Below are 22,159 nucleotides of genomic sequence, written 5' to 3'. Positions count from 1 at the left end.
CCTTAGAACTTACATCTCAAGGTGGGTGGCGCATTTACATCGTAGATATCTATGGGCTCCAGTAACCACTTAACACCAGGTGGACTATGAACTCGTCCACCCATCTAAGCAATAAAAAAAGATGTGTGGTGTCGTGGGGCACCGGATAGGGACGAAGTTCCTTATTATAAAATTATTAATTTTAAGTTCTATTCGAGGTATAAAGAAAATAATTATTCGGGTATACATTTTTTATTATTATTTTTTTATTGAAAAATAAAAAAATAAAAAACTACTTTACAAACTTATCAACCTTAATTTATTCACAATGATTTATAAAAAATATAATTATAATAAAAATATATGTTATTTTTTGTATGGTATTACAAAGTTAAGTCGTACACTGTATGCATTACTAATAAAAATCTTACGTTACGGACATTTTTTACCGGTTAGTGTACTCCTCCGCATCGTCTCATAACGAACGATGTTGCAAAAAAAAAAATTACGTATCTGCGTCAGTTTAAATTTGTTTTTGTTATTATAAGATACTTTCTTCCATCTGCCAGGAACGTGTTATGAGCTGCATCGGACACATCATGCGGTCTCCCAGACATGAATTAGAGAAGCTCATAACTGCGGGTCGCATAGAGGGCAAGCGCGCCGTGGGCAGAACACCAGCCAGATGGTCAGATCCAGTAAGAGAAGCATTCGGTGGTAGATTGTACCATGCGGTCCATGCCACCCATGATCGGACACAGTGGAGAAGCGTCACATGTAGTCGCGATCCTCAGCAGTGAGGGAATGATATGGAAAATAATTATCAGATACAGCGTGTTGAAAGACCTTAAAGTTTTAACGGATATAAACTACCATTCTAAATTGTACTAAAAACAAAAACTACGAGTATAACCTATAAACAAAACTCGAACACCGAAATACTGATTAAAGCTCAAATTATTATGAAAATTAAGATAGACTTCACCATCACAGTTCACTTTTACTCTGCACTACATGCCTTAGGCATTAAATCCGCCAATGTAATTTTTACATGAAGTGTAATAAAGAAATAAATAAAATAAATAATAAAATAAGACCACGCTATATTTATAAACATTAACAAAAGCAAAATATTAACTGTCCCCTTCACACTCATAAGCTAGACCGCGCGAAAGATAAGCAGACTTTTCATGATGCGCATGCAGTGCGACGTCACGCCGCGCGCTTATTCACAAACACTACACAAGCGCAACGTGCGAATGTGTTGAACGCGAGCTACATGGTAGGCGGAGTGGGGTGTTAGGTTTTATTTTCGTTACGGAATTTCTTGATTCGGTCGCCGCGCTCAAAGCCCGCTATAAAAGCTATGCAATGGCTTAAAATACGATTTTTGAATTGGTAACCAAATTAACAGAAGAATATACAGACATGTCATATTTATGTGTCCCAACTCAAATTTTAACGTTAATATGTTTGGGGCACGCTGCCGCACCCGCGTCGCCTTTTTAATTTTTACAAGCGACGCGAGGGTTATTCTCAGTCTCATTAATTAATACATACATTCATAAACGTATTTAGTTTGTTAATATTTTTGTTGGATCATCGCTTTTAAGGCGTTTGTTGGGCGGACCCGCTGTTCCATTTTCGTTTTTTTTTTTTGCATCTATGAATTAATTATTTGTTTTATTCTCTATTGTACATAAAAAAAAATTATTTGAATTCTTTAACTCATACAATAACTTGTTACCGAGATCATCGTTTCCTTGGCTTTATAGTATATTCTCTATAATTTACATCATATATCCTCCGTTACCTCTGGAGTATCTTCAAGAAATTCCGTCAAACGGTTTTCAATTTAGTACCTGGATTACTTGGCAACAGAAATAAGAAGTATGCAGACCTATTGCTATACGTTCGCGATATACTTCAAAATTATCATCAATATCAGAATGTTCTTGCGCAATAACAAGTATGAAAAACCATAGAAAGTAATGCGTTTCGGTTTGAAGGGTGGGACAGCCGTTGTAACTATACTGAGACCTTAGAACTTATCTCAAGGTGGGTGGCGCATTTACGTTGTAGATGTCTATGGGCTCCAGTGAACACTTAACATCATGTGGGCTGTGAGCTCGTCCACCCATCTAAGCAATAAAAAAAGAAAAAAAACATTAATGAAATTCGTTACAAAATATTTCAAATTAATTTCGAGAAACAATTCACATGAGATTCAACGGAATTCTTAAAACTTACTTTGTTAAAACTATTTACTGAATAACCCCACCGGTTTACCTCAATGTAGGTCGAGTCTGATATAATTAGCAAAATTTATTATGTGCCCCTCCCTAGGGGTGGCCGAGGGAGGGCCGTTAGATTTTTCAACGTAATAACTTAAAAAAGAACGTGTGCTAACTGTAATGTGGTATTAAGGACGGACATTTTTGTGTTTCGTTCAATTTGTTCGCGTGTGGGTTATTTGTGTGTGAGAGAGCCAGTGTCGACAAGGCACTTTTTTACTGGTGGTAGGACCTCTTGGGAGTCCGCGCGGGTAGGTACCACTGCCTTGCCTATTTCAGCCGTAAAGCAGTAATGCGTTTCGGTTTGAAGGGTGGGGCAGCCGTAGTAACTATATTGAGATCTTAAAACTTATATCTCAAGGTGGGTGGCGCATTTACGTTGTAGATGTCCATCGATGGAGTGTCACCACTGTGACTGCGACGAGGACACGGTCGAGCATACGCTCGCACATTGCCCCACATGGCTGGAGCAACGCCGTGTCCTTGTCTCGCAAATATGACCGAACTTGTCGCTGCCGACCGTCGTGGCCACGATGCTCGGCAGCGATGAGTCCTGGAACGCGATGCTCAACTTCTGCGAGTACACCATCTCGCAGAAGGAGGCGGCGGAACGAGAGAGGAAGAGCTCATCCCTCTCCGCAGCTATCCGTCGCCGCCGAGCCGGGGGCCGGAGAAGGGCGTTTTGCCCGCCTCTGGCCCCTGTAGATGGCGGCTTCCCCCCGGTGAAGGTCAAGGGCGACCTGAGGGGGTAGCGGCGGCGCGGCGCGCTACCAGCACTCTAGCGTGCTGCCAAAGAGTTACGAAAGAGCGACCGGTTGGCGGTGTATTGCGTCCCGACCCAGCAGGCTAGTTCTGGTCCAGCGGGGTATTCCGGGACACCAGCTGCACCGTCTGGGCGGCCTGACGGGCTGCCTTACCGAGACGGCTGACGTTTCAGAGCCTTCGATTCACCTCGAAGTCACCGTCGGCTGGGCGTCCTTGGGGTGAGCCGCGCTGTCTGGTTGTAGTGCTGACTGCGGTAACCCCCTACCTCATCCGGGTTCTGACCTCGGAGAGGATCGGACGTCGGGTGTAAGAGTGCAGGGGAGTCGTTTAGTGGGTGGGCCCTAAAATCTATGGCTCCCGATCTGCTCTCAACACCAGTAGATCGTTGAGTCTCACATACCCTGCGCGCCCCTTATGCGCGGGGACCTCGTAGGAGGTTCGGCCCCTGGCCCGAAAAAAAAAAGGTGGACTGTGAGCTCGTCCACCCGACTAAGCAAAAAAAAAGGCACACAGTGAGCACGTCACCGAAGTGTGTCTGCTGTGCTCGCGTGTAGCGACGTGTGTGAGAGAGTCAGTGTCGACAAGGCACACAGTTGTGGATTGGAAGAAGCTGGGCACTGATTAGCTGTTGCCGCTCCACTAACCCTCCCCTCTCCCGGATTTAACTCCCTCCCACGATGACACAGTCGAATCCATAAACATATTTACCGAGCATGTCTCTTCCGCGATCATAAGGTCTTCCAAACAAGTCGATGTGGAGGATCGCTTCCACCTCATCAGACTTAGGGATATCTTAAGAGTCAGGAACGCGGCAATCCGGGCCCACGATCGATCCCACGGAATCAAACCGGATTCGGATGCGTCGTCTACAGTGGGAAGTCAATCTCGCCTAAGCGACGCCCGAAATAAAAAATGGGATAGTTACTTAGAAGAACTCGCGCCCACTCATCAAGCATACTGGCGATTAGCTAGGACCCTCAAGTCCGATACTATCGTCACTATGCCTCCTCTAGTACGCCCCTCAGGCCAACCACTGGCTTACGATGACGATGACAAGGCAGAGCTGCTGGCCGATCACCAGTACTCAATATGCGGACCCCGAACACACCGAGTTAGTCGACAGGGAGTTCGAGCGCAGAGCTTCCCTACCGCCCTCGGACGCGTTACCCCCATTACCACTTCCGAGGTTACTAAGGAGGCGATTGCTAACCTGCAACCACGGAAAGCTCCCGACTCCGACGGCATCCGCAATAGCGCGCTAAAAATGTTACCAGTCCAACTAATAACAATGTTGGCCACCATTTTAAATGCTGCTATGACGAACTGCATCTTTCCCGTGGCGTGGAAAGAAGCTGACGTTATCGGCATACACAAGCCGGGCAAACCGAAGAACCAAACCGCGAGTTACCGCCCCATCAGCCTCCTCCCGGCTATAAGCAAACTATACCAACGACTCCTTCGTAAACGCCTCTGGGACTTCATCGCGTCCAACAAAATATTGATCGACGAGCAGTTTGGATTCCGCGCCAAACACTCGTGCGTCCATCAAGTGCACCACCTCACGGAGCACATCTTATTAGGGCTGAATAGGCGGAAACCCATCCCGACAGGAGCCCTCTTCTTCGATATAGCGAAGGCGTTCGACAAAGTCTGGCACAGCGGTTTGATATACAAACTGTATAATGCCAGATGGGAGTGCCAGATAGACTCGTGCTCATCATACGAGACTACTTGTCGAACCGTTCGTTCCGATATCGAGTCGAGGGAACGCGCTCTCGCCCCCATCACATAGCAGCCGGAGTCCCGCAAGGCTCCGCTCTCTCCCCGTTACTGTTCAGTTTGTATATCAGTGATATACCCCGGTCTCCGGAGACCCATCTGGCGCTCTTCGCCGATAACACGGCTATCTACTACTCGTGTAGGAAGAAGTCATTGTTACATCGGCGACTCCAGACCGTAGCTACCACCATGGGATAGTGGTTCCGGAAGTGGCGCATCGACACCAACCCCACGAGAAGCACAGCGGTGCTCTTCAAAAGGGGTCGCCCGGCGAACACCACATTGAGCATCCCACTCCCGACTAGGCGCGTCAACACCTTCGCCTCCGCCATTCGCCCAATCATCATGTACGACCAACCCATACCGTGGGCCCCGAAGGTCAAATACTTAGGCGTCACCCCTGACAGAGGGATGACATTCCGCCCCCACATAAAGACGGTACGCGACCGCGCCGCCTTCATACTAGGACGCCTTTACTCGATGATATGCATTCGAAGTAAATTATTCCTTAGAAATAAGGTGACACTCTACAAAACTTGCATACGCCCCGTCATGACCTATGCAAGTGTAGTGTTCGCTCACGCAGCCCGCACTCGCTTAAAATCATTCCAAGTTATTGAATCCCGTTTTTGCAGGATAGCCGTCGAAGCTCCGTGGTTCGTCAGGAACGTCGACCTCCATGACGACCTGGACTTAGAGTCCATCAGTAAGTATCTGCAGTCGGCATCAATGCGCCATTTCGATAAAGCGGCACGACACGAGAACCCTCTCATCGGGGCCGCCGGTAACTACATTCCCGGTTCTGCGGACAGAATGGAAAGCAGTCGACGTCGCCCCAAACACGTCATTTCGGATCCTCTCGATCCACTAACGGTGCTTTTAGGTACTTCAAGCACCGGTCACCGTTGTCGTCGAACCCGTCGCTTGCGACGAAGGGCTCGAAGAGTAAATTAACCCTCAGACACAGCCCACTGAGTTTCTTGCCGGCTCTTCTCAGTGGGTCGCGTTTCCGATCCGGTGGTAGATTCTGCGAAGCACGGCTCTTGCTAGGGTTCGTGTTAGCAACGTCATCAGGTTTGAGCCCTGTGAGCTCACCTACTAGTTAAGGCGACGCTGATATAGACTCAAGCAAAAAAAAAAAGCACGCAGTCAGTACATTGTCCAAATATACTATAAATACAGTCGTCATTAACAAATAAGACAATTGCATCTTAATAGCATTTGCAACTTCTCACTATCTCACGAGTCTCACAATCTCACGAGTATCTCGTGAAAAACCACTTCTATGAGAATTTTTCGTATGGTATAGAGATAGCCGACAAGCAACGGTTCTAATATATATAGTATAATAATATTTTTATGGGCCATTTTATTGTAACAGACACATGAGCGATTGCTGCAACGCGCAACGAATACACTTTTTTAAGAATCCAATGGATTATAATACCTTTATTTTTATGGTTTATGTCTCAATTGTTTAAGCTTTCATGGGGGAAAATGATGAACAGTTATTGTAGGCAGTAAAATGATTCACGACGTTCCTACCGTTGCTTTTGTATTCGGTAACTTAAAGTTTATGTAAAGAATTTATTCGTAAAGAATTACACATGATTTTAATTAATTGCTGACATATTTCAACTCTTTGTCTATGCTGATCGACGGATCTGATATCCTTACATAAAAAAAACCGCTAACCGTAATCAAAAATATTTTAAAATCTAAAATAACATTGCTAAAAAAACTACCGCTGGCAAAATTCAGGCTTCGACAATTAATGATGGGTTAATTAATTTCTCGTGTTACTACAATATGTGAATAACGTTCAAATAACTAAGTACAAAATTCATAACGTAATTATCATGTTATATATAATATTTATTTTAATTGATGTTATTATAGTGATATAATATACGAAGGAGATGGTATTGGTAACTCGAATATGTGTTTAACTGAAGTACGAAATTAGGGGTGATATGATGTACAATATATTTTAAGTGGATAGATATCCGAACGAGCTGATTGGTTAAAGTTGTGTGTAATTTAAAAATGGTGCGGGGCCATGTGCCGGTGATGTGTAGCACAACTGATTTTTATTAATAATACGTGAAGCAAAAACTTTGTATCCCTTTTTACGAAAATTGCGCGGACGGAGGAGTATGAAATTTTCCACACTTATAGAGAATATAGAGAAGAAGTGCACAATGCTAATATTTTTTTAAAAAAATTGCATAAAAGATACATTAAATCAATAAAGAAAACATTACACACACTACATACCATGTATTTGACGCACACACGCATGCATACTATTTATTGTCAAACTTTTGTTCTTGACGTCTGTTGTCAAATTGAGAATAGATTAAATATTGGTTGGTCTTTATTAATATTTTTTTATAGTGTAGCCTTGGCGAAATTTGTGATTATAGAAGTATAAAATAGAATCATAATAGTGTACAAACTTACAATTTCAATTAATTATAGTCGAATTTCGACTACTGCGGGACCACTAGTTTTTATTAATTTGTGACATCTATACTAATATATAAATCTACAGCGGTTTTTACAGATGTTCCGTTATAACTATTGAACCATGCATCCGATTGACTTGAAACTTGGTATCCATGTAGAAAATACATGTACTTAATGGATAGGCTTTATATGAGTGTTGGACTCCATAATAATAATGACAATAAATAATAATGTTAATTTTAAATGCCCAGAGAAGCGGGCGAGTACGGCTAGTTTATAATATAAGTGTACATTAAAATTAGTCTGGTGTATTCCTCCTTTGCTTGTGTTGTTTCTTGCTTGCTGATTGTATTCAATTAATAAGTAATTTAATGACTTTGATAACGTTCTATCCTGTGGCAATTTTCAGGAAATTATGTCATTGAGAGAATTTCCATTCTGAATATTTCTGCTAAAACACACACCCGACAGTGAAGTTAAAGAATTATTTTAAACATGGATACTATAGTAATGTAATTGTCAGAAAATAAAAATATAAAAACTAAGAAAATATCCTGAAGATTTCTGATTAGCAATATATTTGGAATTTATGGCCTTATAATATATACATTTCGATTGAAGATGCTTTCCGTGTACTTACCGAGTTTGTTATTAGGGTGCTGGGTTTGGTGGTGGTGCTGGGATTGCTGTGGGAGCTGCTGCATCAGAGCTGGGTGCGGCAGCTGCAATAGCTTGGCCGGCTCCAGCTTGGCCGTGGTGGCTACGGGGATCGGGCCGGCGTTCGTCATCGTCGTCATTGTGGGTGTGGGCATCATTAGCGCGGACATTGTTAGCATTTTGCAAACACAACACAGTTGATATACGTACGTACGAATTTAAAACATTTTAATTCACAGCTTCGCGACTGTTCAAGCCGATTTCATCTCGCGTATTTCAAAATTTTGCGCTTTTTTTTATTTCGATTTTCTCGATTTTATATCCCGTTTAAATCATCTTATTGTTCTAATCGATATTTTATATGGTCACATATTATTATAGCTTACGTTTTGTTTTTTTGTCTCTTAGCGGTTTATTTTAACTGAAAATGATGCGTTAAGTTAGTTATTGAAATGTCTCTATTGAAATTTGAAGCAAGATTAACGGTTTTATTTTGTGAGCGTAATCAATAATTCGTAAACAACTTTAGGGTAAACCACATTACAATTTCATTATTTATCAACGCAAATAAATAATAAAAATTATTCTTTATTACGGACACAAATCTATAGAGCCGAAACACGAATATGCTATTGATGCAGTTTTTTTTTTGTAAAAACAAGATTGTCTCTCTCATTTTGAATGCGCATATTAATATGATTGCCACGGATCCATTTACACGGATGTCGGATACTAGCTTATTAAAAATAAGTTAGTGGAGGGATGTCATCAGTAACTTAATATAAAAATCAGAAGGATACTTCTAGTATATTCTTTGGTTTTCACGAGTCGCAGATACATTTAAAAATGCTTTTACGGTTTAATGTCGTCGCTTTTTTTATATCCTTATATTATTAGCAATTAATATATCTCAGTCATTTGTGACTACATAACTGTAAGGATCAGAATAATATATGGAATTTGTTTTTTTTTTTTTTTATTGCTTAGATGGGTGGACGAGCTCACAGCCCACCTGGTGTTAAGTGGTTACTGGAGTCCATAGACATCTACAACGTAAATGCGCCACCCACCTTGCGATATAAGATCTAAGATCTCAGTATAGGCTACAACGGCTGCCCCACCCTTCAAACCGAAACGCATTACTGCTTCACGGCAGAAACAGGCAGGGCGGTGGTACCCACCCACGCGGACTCACAAAGAGGTCCTACCACTAGTAATTTCCGGAATAATATATTTTTAAAATAATTAAAGTCGTTTTGACTAAAAACATTTACAGAGGACAATGCTAAGTATTAATTAAATAATGAAATATAGACGTTTTGTTAGAATAGTGTTACACTCGAGAGCGTGTAATAGAAATAAATCAAGATACGTTAGAGACGTGCCAATTATCGTGCAGTTTACCCTAATAAATTAACACTGTCAATGTAACCGTCAATTTTGCTTTAAACGATCATTGTCTTGAGACGTTTTCAATTTTCGCCGGCGTCTACATTGTACACACTACTATATGCTCGTAAATGGTTCTAAACTAGAAGTTTAGCAATTGGATCGAATACGGTATTAAGTTTAGTAAGCAAACGATTGGTTCTCAAAGTTTGAGAGATAAATTCTGGATAGCGTTAGTGTATTTTGTCAGGGCGAGTCGTCGGGTATGTGGTGAGTGGTGGCATCCAAATATGAACTAGAAAGAGGGTAGGCAGATTTTTTTGCTCTCAACCTCCAACTGGCAGTCTCAGTCTGTAGTTGACCATGGCACCAGGGCCCTGAAACTGCTGTACTTTAAGACAAATATTTTTTTGTAGGGAAACTAACGACATCTTGTAGCGAATTCCCCTAAATTTATATGTTGTTAAAATTAAGGCATTTAATTATTGAACAATTAAAGACGGCAAATAAAAAATTAATAAATCATACAAGCCTTTATTTGTTATAGACAAATTGACGAAGCTTAATCAATTTGTGATTTCTGAAAATTTATAAATTTCTTCATTAATAATAAAATATAGGATAAGTAGTATGTTACTGCCATCTACAGTAACAGGAGCAATGCGAAACTAATCGAAGCGAAGCCATCCAGTAGCCGACACCCGTAAACATTTTTGTTGAGTGCTTGAGTTGCTTATCTACAACTATCTATGCATGGCGCTGTAATTAGCGTCGAAATATCGCGAACTTATCTGTGTTGAGAGCCCGTCAACTAATAGTGTGTACAATGTTCATTGTCTTGCTGAAATCGGAGGTGAATGCGATTGGGTATAGGCTTTTTGCAAAATCATTAATTCATTCTAGTCTCAGTACTTTAAGACAAATATTTTTTTGTATGGAAACTAGCGACATCTTGTAGCAGAAGCCCCTAAGCTTAAATGTTGTTGATAATGTAGGCTTTCTATAACTTTGCTCGTATAACCCAGGTGACCAGTGTCAAAAAGATTGAAGTGCGGTTCGGACGTAAGAGAAATTAATAACAACGAGGACTTTTATGAGGTCAATTTTACAAAGCACACTGGATGGATATGAACACAACATACACTCCAACTTTAACCTACTTTAAAAGGATGATGAAGGAGCATTACTTATCCGCTTAGTATTGTTTGTTTGTATGTTGGTGCTGTTGATTTATTATGTGTATGTAAGTACGTGTATTGGTACATAAACCATATAGTGATTTTATATTATATGTAAATGGTATATATCTATTTATTGTAGGTATGTATTTTCGTTAATAATACATATTAATAATACACCGCAACATACCTGCTGTATCTTTAACTTTTCAGAATATCTGTAAATAAAACGGTTGTCTGGAAGAGATCGCTTTTAGTGATAAGACCGCTAATTGTACAACTCTGCTTGTTGACTAAATGTTAATTGTGTTTTGGTGTGCAATAAAGTATATTCTCTCTCTCTTTCTTTCTCTCATGTACAAGGCTTCTACGCCACCAGTTAATCGCGTTAAGATGTGATAATTCGTAATATTTCGTAGCTACGCAGTAGAGGCTACGTGGATGCTACGTCGTAGCTCCGTAGCAGGGCGCGGTCGATTTTGTAGAGCTTAATGCGAGAGGGTACCCTTTTTGTGTAGTATGACATCTGCGCTACTCTACATTACTGACAGTAAAACAAACATCATATAAAATCAACATATAATTTTGTAAAACGCATTGGTTATGTTAAATTATCAAAGCTTCTTCAAAAAGCTGTCTATACCGAAAGTGCATTTGTTCGTAAGTGCCGTTACATTGGTGAAGCTGAAAAACGGGCTTTTTTAATGCTTTATGCGGAACGAGCTCACGGCCCACCTGGTGTTAAGTGGTTACCGGAGCCCATAGACATCATCAGCGTAAATGCCGCCACCCGCTATAAGATGTATTTTGTGTCTCAGTTCTATAGTGCAACGTTGCCCCACCCTTGAAACGGGAACGCATTACTGCTTTGCGGCAGAAATATAAATTTAAGTAAATATAAAACAGAGGCACATTGTCACTAATTAGTTTGTCATGTCTTTTCTAAGTCAAATGGCCCGCGGCCACTAAAAAAAGCTCTAAATTTTATTTCTGAATCCATGCTTCAACAGTTCTAATCTCGATTTTGCATAGTATGTATTAACAAAATAACGAAATTTTTTATTATAATATTATATTTCAAAGCTCGTTTAGTGAAAAAAATAATAAAAAATAAAATAATTGGGCCACAAAAATTATGAAAACCTTTTGAAGTGATTCACACAAAACCATTGAAACGTGTGTCAAAAACATTTAATTTTTTCTATAATTTTTCCCGTTTCTTTTTTGACGACGGTACGTTAAAACGGGGCGGTTCAGTGAAATAAATTCCGCAGTGGACATTAAAAACCGTCGCATTAACCCTTTGACGAGTGTTTCAGAGTGACGAAAGGGCCTGGAGAGATCCGAGGAGTCTCTAGTGAGGCTGCTTGCGAATAGAGACTACCTGTCAATAATATTAACTGGACACAAATCACGCACGGTCATCCGGACCCAATTTAGGAGACTTCTTGTTTTTAGCTCATAGCTCACCCGGTGTTGATTGGTCACTGGAGACCATAGACATGAATGAGATATGAATTCTAAGGTCTTAGTATAGTTACAACGGCTGCCCCGCCCTTCAAATCGAAATGCATTACTGCTTCACGGCAGAAAGAGGCAGGATGGTGGTACCTACCCGTGCGAACTCACAAGAGGTCCTACCACCAGTAAAAAACCAATCATTACTCAACCAAAGGCTGCTCTGAATGCTTCCGTCAACGAGTGCACAAGAAATGGCGACGTCTTGTGAAGGCGACGACCACTCTGCCAAGAGCGCACACGACTGAGAAGAAGAAGTGTTATAATTACCAGAGACAGATAAACATACGTGTATAGGTGGAGGGGAAGCGAGTCAATGACAGAACAGCAAAGAGATGGTCGGGTAAGCACAGCTGGAAGCAGCATCCAACAGGCGGTTTAGCTCCCACGGACCGATATCTATATATTACCCCTTTTTACGATAATTGCGCGGACTGAAGAGTATGAAATTTCCTACACTTGTAGAGAATATAGAGAAGGAGTGCAGAATGATAATTTAAAAAAAAAAATGCATAACAAAATACATTAAATCAATGAAAAAAAATTATTACATACACTGCCACATATTTGACAAAACACACATATGAATAAATCTATTGTGTTTATTGTCAAACTTTTGTTATTGTTTAAAGTCTGGTTTACTGGTGGTAGGACCTCTTGTGAGTCCACGCGGGTGGGTACCACCACCCTGCCTATTACTGCCGTGAAGCAGTAATGCGTTTCGGTTTCAAGGGTGGGGCAGCCGTTGTAACTATACTTCAGACCTTAGAACTTATATCTCAAGGTGGGTGGCGCATTTACGTTGTGGATGTCTATGGACTCCAGTAACCACTTAACACCAGGTGGGTTGTGAGCTCGTCCACCCATCTAAGCAAATAAAAAGAAAAGAAAAAGAGTCTGTGGTCAAATTGAGAATAGATTATTATTGTTTGTCTTTAAAATTATTTGTCTTTAGTCTTGGCGAAATCTGTTATTATAGAAATAATAGTCTTTGACAATAGAAGCATAACAATGTTCAAACTTATAATTTCACTTCAGCGAACACTCAGGGACTCTAGTTTGAGGAGCAGTAAAATATTGTTGATATTATCGCCTTGCATCTCAGGGTGGGTGGTCGCATTTAAATAATGAAAAATGTATCTAAGTAGCTAAGTACATTCGCAGGTATGTGGGTAGGTACGTAACTAGGTAAGCTTTAAGTAAGGTACGTAGTGCCATACTTCTTTAGGCGCGTTATGAAAAATTGATGAGAGTGAAATTTTACGATGCGCGCGCACCGTGACACAAAGTTAACAGAATGAAGTTGCCCACTAAATCGCTCATTAAAATACGACCGACGTAATTTGGCGAGTCTGAATATAGCCGCAGGTGAACTTTCCGAACCGTACCGAGAATTACCGAATTTATACGATGTCAAGAAAAGGTATGTCCAATATGCGTGTTTGAGGATGTTGTTTAATCGATTTTTTTTCAAATTGATTAAAATTTAAATTAAAAATAAAAGAAATAAATTTAATAAAAATAAAGTATAACTTCTTACGCGCGTACATAAGTACACGCACCCTTTTTATAGACTTCAGACCTATCGCTGTTCGTAACTTTAACTTTTAATCGGTTTCTAAATAGCTAAGTACATTCTCAGGAACGTGGGTAGGTACGTAACTAGGTGAGCATTATGGTACGTAGTGCCACTTCTTATAGACTTTGGTACTATAGCCATTCGTTACTTAAATTGTCGGTATATAAGTAGCTAAAGGTACATTCGTAGGAACCTGATTAGGTACGTAACTACAAAGATGAGTATAAAGGAAGGTACGTAATTCCATTTCTTCTAGACTTGGGTCCTATCGGCGTCCGTAACTTTAACAAATATTATTTTTTAATAAATCAAAAACCGCTGTAAGTGAAACAAGGTTCCGCGGCCGGTAAATGAAATGTAAACACGTCGGCAACGTTCAAAGCGATCGCCGCCGGCCTCAGAACTTGCTCTTTTGTGACTCCCGAAACGAACTCAAAAAATATATACTACATATAATATGTATGTGTCGGGTTTTTTTTTTGTATTTGTTACGCTTCAATCGAAAATACAGCGGGACTTAATGAAGTTTTCTTTACGCTGTTATTCGAGGTTGTGCTCGCGCGTTATCTATCTATATATACTAGTGGTCCCGCAGTAGTCGAAATTCGACTATAATTAATTGAAATTATAAGTTTGAGCATTATTATGGTTCTATAGTCAAATACTTTTTATTATACTTCTATTATGATCACAGATTTCGCCAAGACTACACTTTAGACAAATATTAACAAAGACAAACAATATTTAATCTATTCTCAATTTGACCATAGACTTTATGCAATAAGAAAAGTATGACAATAAATAAATAATATGCATGCGTGTGTGTGTTTCAAATACATGGTAGTGTGTGCAATGTTTTCTTTATTGATTTAATGTATATTTTATGCATTATTTTCAAAAAATATTAGCATTGTGCACTCCTTCTCTATATTCTCTATAAGTGTGGGAAATTTCATACTCCTCCGTCCGCGTAATTTTCGTAAAAAGGGGCACAAAGTTTTTGCTTCACGTATTAATATATAGGTATAGATAAAAATGAATTGCTGTTCGTTAGTCTCGCTAAAACTCGAGAACGGCTGGACCGATTTGGCTAATTTTGATTTTGAGTTATTTGCGGAAGTCTAGAGAAGGTTTAAAAGGTAGATAAATATGAAAATGCTCGGAGTTAAATAAAAATACCAATTTTGTTTTTCCTTTGTCATGTGTCCCCCGTCGGATGGATTCCTTTTGTTTGTTTTAAGTTTATTTTATACAAAAGTTTAGGTATTTTATTTATCGATTGAGGCACTACGAAGTCTGCCGGGTCAGCTAGTTCTTGTATATATTTATGCTTTATGCACAAAAGTACAATAGCAGATTTAATACCTGAGGCATTCTCTACCAATCTATAAAGGGCGGTATAGAGAGTCCTGTGATATATGCATTCCATTTTGAGAAATAAGAAAAATTATAATATTATATACATATACAAACACACACACGGTATTTATACTTTATATATATCTAACATATTTACAACAACGAACATATTACTATATGATAAAAATAATATAAAATTTATGCATATATCAGATATATGCAAATTCTCATACACAACATAAAAATATATGTATAACACGTTTATCTGAGAAAATGAAAAATAAGAATAAATATAGTAAGTATCTTACACGGAACAATACCAATATCGTTTTCAATACGTCAGCATCGTGTATGCAAAATTTCATCTATATATTAATACGTGAAGCAAAAACTTTGTATCCCTTTTTACGAAAATTGCGCGGACGGAGGAGTATGAAATTTTCCACACTTATAGAGAATGTAGAGAAGAAGTGCACAATGCAATTTTTTTAAATAATACATAAAATATACATTAAATCAATAAAGAAAACATTACACACACTACATACCATTATATTTGACGCACACACGCATACATACTATTTATTGTCAAACTTTTGTTCTTGACGTCTGTTGTCAAATTGAGAATAGATTAAATATTGTTTGTCTTTGTTAATATTTTTATAGTGTAGTCTAGGCGAAATTTGTGATTATAGAAGTATAAAATGCAATCATAGTAGTGTACAAACTTACAATTCCTATTAATTATAGTCGAATTTCGACTACTGCGGACCTCTAGTTATGATTAATTGACTGAGTCGTCGTGGCCTAAAGGATAAGACGTCCGGTGCATTCGTATCTAGCGATGCAAGGGTGTTCGAAACCCGCAGGCGGGTACCAATTTTTCTAATGAAATACGTACTCAACAAGTGCTCACGATTGACTTCCACGGTGAAGGAATAATATCGTGTAGTAAAAATCAAACCCGCAAAATTATAATTTGTGTAATTCCTGGTGACAGGACCTCTTGTTAGTCCGCACGGGTAGGTACCACGCCCTGCCTATTTCTGCCGTGAAGCAGTAATGCGTTTCGGTTTGAAGGGTGGAGCAGCCGTTTTAACTATACTGAGACCTTAAAACTTATATCTCAAGGTGGGTGGCGTATCTTACGTTATAGATGTCTATGGGCTCCAGTAACTATTTAACACCAGGTGGGCTGTGAGCTCGTCCACCCACCTAAGCAATAAAAAAAATAAAAAGCATGAAGATGGCTCTAGTATTTACTTAGTGAATTACAGTCACATTGACAAACAAAACATTATTAAAACACACCGCTTCTCCTACATTAGCGGTAAAGTATTGCTTTCAGTTTCCGACAAACCTTGAATAAGGTCCTTATTTAATATATAGTACCCTGTTGAATATATATTAAATATATGAATAAATAAAACCTTATTATTAGAAGTGAAATGGAAGCTCATAACGTAGGTGCTAGTTTGCATTTATAAAGACCTCTTCATTAATGATTAATAGTTTTTATCAGTACGGTAATTGGCTTTATGCGAGGCCATAGTTCCCAGTATCGATTTTGTAAAATCTTTAATGTTTGTTATAAAGAATACTCCATGGTTTTTCATGCCTCTTTTTTTCCCTACCTATTCGCTGGTAGCCTAAGGTGCTATTCCAGCCAATCCACGCCTCATTTCATACAGAACGAACTAATAGTATCATGAGGTCTGGCAGTTTATTAGCCTTCGGTTTTTAACAACTTGAGACGCCGGATGAAAATACTAAGATTCTGTTATTTACTAAGTGTTTTTAAAAAGAGTCGATTCGTCTATCTTAACTACCGAACTAACTAGAATAAGGCAAACTATCCGGACGGGCTTATAACATGATACGCCCTGTCGCCAATATTTGTGTCAATTCTCAAAATTTGCGATTCGATTTTGTACGTTCACCATCAAAATTTGTGAGCATTTGTGAGCATAATGCTAATTTCATTGGCGAAAATTGAAACCCCACGTAATTTCCGTCTAGGCTTCTTCAATTATGAACGAACAAGTTCAAACTAAATATTTAACTATACGTACTATCGTAGGCAGGAAAAATTATTAACCGTGGAACAGCAAACAACAAATACCTACACAGCCAACTCCGCCTGCGTCAAAGACAAACAGAATATACTATGACGTTCCGCTTTGCATTAAAACGTATTCCATTCGCTTCAAAATGTACAGGGAATATACTGATAGGAATTTGTAGAGCATCAGTATTTTCAAGTGAGGGCTTAATTTCACTGGTTTTTTTTTATTATTGCTTAGATGGGTGGATGAGCTCACAGCCCACCTGGTGTTAAGTGGTTACTGGAGCCCATATACATCTACAACGTAGACGCGCCACCCACCTTGAGATACAAGTTCTAAAGTCTCAGTATAGTTACAACGGCTGCCCCACCCTTCAAACCGAAACGCATTACTGCTTCACGGCAGAAATAGGCAGGGCGGTGGCATCTATCCGCGCGAACTCACAAGTGGTCCTACCACCAGTGATTACGCAAATTATAATTTTGCGGGCTCGATTTTTATTACACGATGTTGTTCCTTCACCGTGGAAGTGAATCGTGAACATTTGTCGAGTACGTATTTCATTAGAAAAATTGGTACCCGCCTGCGGGATTCGAACACCGGTGCATCGCTTCAACACGAATGCACCGGACGTCTTATCCTTTAGGCCACGAAGACTTCTAACATTTTTTGCGTATTTTCACACATTCCCTTCTGGCAAATGGTTAGTTTCGCTCACGAATACTAATACTAGGTTGTAGCAGCCGATATTATAGAATAGAAGATGTTTTAACAGGTACCTGAATCGCGCTAACGATATTTTTAAGTTGAATTCACATATACATGCTTCAGTAACATTCGGATTGTCAGTCTACCGAGCAAACTAGGAATGTGCCATTGCTTATAGAAAATAAATATTTCCAAATCATGATGTGGGTAATTTAGATTTCGTGACGTCACGAAATTACCTCAAAAACCTGTCTCATTTGGCCACGGCATGTCCACTCTTTGAGATTGAAAATGTTTTATTAGTTTATCATGTACTTTGAATTTACTTTATTCATTTTTATGTTTTATTCAATATACAATATTAATCTATCCTCAATTTGAGCACAGACTTTAACAATAAACAAAAGAGTATGTATGCGTGTGTGTGTCTAATGTTTTTTATTTATTGAATCAATTATTTTTTTAATCATTATAAAAAAAATAACACAGGAGTGCAGTACTCCTTCTCTATATTCTCTATAAGTGTCCTCAATGCTTAGGTTGGTGGCCTCCCTTAATAACTGTGTCCTGAATTATCCTGCACCACCAATAGTAGAAAGCTACACTACCCTTGAATATGTCACGGGTTAGGGCTTTGCGGCAAATCCAAAATGTGTATCTGACACCCAAGCGTCTGTAGTGCTGCTAATATCATAATACTCAATTCTCAATAGCAAAATCTATGATATGATGCACGTGAAATAAAAATCTTCGTCTATGTACGAGAGATGAAAAACATCTTACGCGTAGCCTAAAAAAAAAGGTGCGTGTACTTATGTACGCGCGTAAGAAGTTATACTTTATTTTTATATATATTTTTTTTAATATTAAATAGTTAATAATAAATATTTAACGTTAATAATTGAATAATATTTAGTATGAATTATATTTAATAATAATTTTGTCATTTACATTACTAAATACCTAATACATACGGATAGTTAACCTCAATTGTATTGGAGCACTTGTGGGCAACTTCATATCTGTTAATTTTGTGTCACGGTGCGCGCGCATCGTAAAATTTCACTCTCATCAATTTTTCATGACGCGCCTAAAGAAGTACAACTTCAAAAAAATAATGGATTTTAATTATTAATCAAAATCGAAACTGTTTTATTTATTTACGTAATTTTGATCAATAATTGTAATTGTAATTGCGTCTCCATTCGTTCTCTATTCTACAATACCCTGAATTTTACGTCTAAAGCGAACATATATATGAAAACGGTATTTTCATTTCGGAAAATACATATTCGTCGCGCTTCTGCTACAGCAAAGGAAGTCAGCTGTGCGAGTTTTAAATCGACAAAAACAAATAAATGAAGCGATCCGAGGGAAAAAAAAACAGTGAATTTGTTATTTAAATTAAAATAAAAACGTGAATTGCTGTTATACATTATTTTCTTGGTTTTATTATTTAAACGTATATATTTATATGTAAGTGTAGGTGGTAGGTGGTAATTATTGGTGCCATTCTTTTCATTATTATCATTGCTTTCCACAGTGACAGTAACTAAGACCCACTTTTCCAATGAATTCCCTTTATTAGATTTCAAGTGTACAACGATAGCAACAGAGAGCTCCGCCTCAGTCGGCTGCTCGAGTCGGAATGCTCTGTGCGGTTTTTTTTTCCTGCCTTTGCTGATAGCCTTGTGAGGCTATTTCAGCTTCGCCCTAATATGTAGGTGAGCTCGTGGGGCTCAAACCGGAAGTGTTGCTAACACTGGCCCTAGCAAGAGCAGTGCTTCGCAAAATCTACCACTGGATCGGAAACGCGACCCACTGAGTAGATCCGGCGAGACACTCAGTGGGCAAACAATAGTCACTCGTATTTATGGTAGAATAGGGGGGATAGCTTAGTCATGAATTTTCTTGACTACCGTCTTAAGCAGTTGTTGATATGCGTTACATTAAAGAAACAGTTTATTGTCAAACCTTTGTTCTTGACGTCTATAGTCAAATTGAGAAAAATAGTAATTATTTAGGTAAAGCTTAAACAGTTAACTTTAACTACGAATATTTTTAATTAACTAAACAGTGACGTTGCGCCGACCTAGAAAAAGACCAAACAAACCTATTCGTTACATGAATATTTTCCCGATCTGAGAATCGAATCCCGCGCCCTCGGTACAATAGTCAGGGGCGCTAACTTCTGCACCACCGAGTCAATCAAAGATAAAATATTCAATTTTATTGTGCACAAAGAAATGAAGACATCAAATATACAAAAGTGCCATGGACGTTTTCATCATTTGCATAATTTCTTTCAGACAATGTTTATTTTTTAATTAATATTTATCGATAGCCGTCATAGAGTAGAATAACATTAATAAAAAATAGCATCGATTAGTTTGCAAATATACAAGTTGATAGGTGGTAGTGGTAGGACCTCTTGTGAGTCCGCACTTGTAGGTACCACCACCCTGCCTATTTCTGCCGTGAAACAGGAATGCGTTTCGGTTTGAAGGATGTAACTATATTGAGACCTTAGAACTTATATCTCAAGGTGGGTGGCGCATTTACGTTATAGAGCTCTATGCCTCCGGTAACCACTTAACACCAGGTGGGCTGTGAGCTCGTCCACGTATCTACGTAATAAAAAAACAAAAAAAACTTCCGAACGAGTGAAGAAGAGATAAAATTTGTTGTGCAGAACTTGTATATAATATATGTAAGCTTATCTTGAAAATGTCGCTAGTGAGATTCAGGTATCTGTCAAATATCTTATGTTCTATAATGGCTGCCCGCCATCCGCCCTATAATCAACTACTTTTAAACTTCACATGACCGGATAAAGGAAAACGTTCATGTTAATAAAGATTGCGTTCGAAATTCTAGAACAAGTAGAGAAACTGGTGTCAAAGCGTGTACTCTGTTTGAGTAATTAATGAACGTTTATTTAAAAGGGAAAGGTCCAGTGTTTGTCAAACTGTGTAAACTACCGACAAAATATTCAGTTGAATATTCGTAGGTTACTAGTGATGGGTTAACAAGTTATCGATCGATTTTGAATACTGACGTGTTAATTACGTTGACGGCTCGCGATAACCCAAAGAAAATATTAACGTATCATTTTTAATAATCCCTACTGTATGCATCGTAATAGAATATTATTTAGCATACCAGAAAAAAAACAAAAACTTGAGAGTTGTCAAGGGACACCCGGATGGAACGAAGTTCCTTTCGATTAATCAGTGAAGGAATTGTAATAAAACTTTATTTTATTAAAAAATTTATTTTATTACAATTCAATGTAAACAACAGTCACGCCACTGTCGGGTCGTGCAGTTCTATTTGTAAAATAATTATAATTATATCTACATATAGTTGGATACAATACCCTTCTCCACTTGAGTTATATTAAGGATATTGAGGCTTATTAAGCTTCCGAAAAGCCCCGAATTGTCACTTTACAACACGCGATCCTTCACACAATGTCTCCTTGTGGCGACCGGCGGCTGCGCTACGTCGGCTGCTACGCCGCTACGCTGCTCGTCTACTTAGTGCTCTACACCAATATTAATTGTTTGTTTGGCGTAGCACTCACTGCCTGCGTCTTTTCCTTATCGACAAAAGTGTCGTGACAACTTTTCGTAAGAATTTTTTCCGTCTAGCCCCCTTTCACAACGCGCGATAAGGAACTTCGTTCCAATAAATAGATAGTTAATTCTTGGTACAAAGCCTTTAAAACTAATAAAATATATTATACCAAGGCTTTCTTTATGATCAATTTTTAGAAATGCATTGACTTTACGAACTCCCCTCTCCTTACTTTCTTTGATGTGCCGGGTAGCCATCATACAACACAAGTTATTTGACAGATGCCTTAATCTCGCTTACGACATTTTCAAGATAACCTTGCATATATACAAGTTCCGAACAACAACATTCGGATCGTCGGTCTACCGAGCAATATCACCCACTCGGTGGAAGATCTTCCGTTTGTCGAATACATTCCGTTTTACATTTTTTTTTGTGTACAATAAAGCACTCTCTCTCTCTCTCTCTCTTTCTTTCTCTCTCTCTCTCTCTCTATCTTTAAACTAATCATAATTTAAATCGAACATCTCTAATGGGCTAAGCAGGCATTAGGCCTTTTTGAGAAAAAACAAAAACAAGATTTACAGTGATCCACATAAAATACTCAAGCTAATTAAGACTCCAGCTATTTCGTTGGGGCACCAATGCGAACTTTAAATTACTTTTTAACATTCTAATTCGACACATCCGCATATTGCACGTGTTAATATTATTATCGATAACGTTTCTCGAAATTTCTCGTCCTTAATGCCCCTTAGGGTAACTAATTACCAAGTTGACATGGTAGGCTGTAATGAAATTCTGAATACAATACCCTAGCGCGTGGACGGTATACGAAGC

General features: G+C 38.9%; 1 protein-coding gene across 6 annotated transcripts in view; it reads right to left on the bottom strand.

Moving 5' to 3' along the window:
• Positions 1-22,159, bottom strand: part of LOC114250477 (cytotoxic granule associated RNA binding protein TIA1) — a 137,613-nt gene that overhangs the window by 72,144 nt on the left and 43,310 nt on the right. For 4 of the 6 annotated variants that reach the window (XM_028184364.2, XM_089731213.1, XM_089731212.1 and 1 more), the window contains exon 2: positions 7,927-8,364. The exons of the other annotated variants lie outside the window; for them this stretch is intronic. In XM_028184364.2, the coding sequence (XP_028040165.2) occupies positions 7,927-8,122 (196 nt within the window). In that variant the 5' untranslated portion in view covers positions 8,123-8,364. The remainder of the gene's footprint in view (positions 1-7,926; positions 8,365-22,159) is intronic. 6 annotated transcript variants of the gene reach the window in all.

This window comes from Bombyx mandarina, chromosome 11, assembly GCF_030267445.1.
Source record: "Bombyx mandarina strain Sakado chromosome 11, ASM3026744v2".
Taxonomy (NCBI): Eukaryota; Metazoa; Arthropoda; class Insecta; order Lepidoptera; family Bombycidae; genus Bombyx; species Bombyx mandarina.
This window is presented reverse-complemented; position numbering and strand designations above follow the sequence as displayed.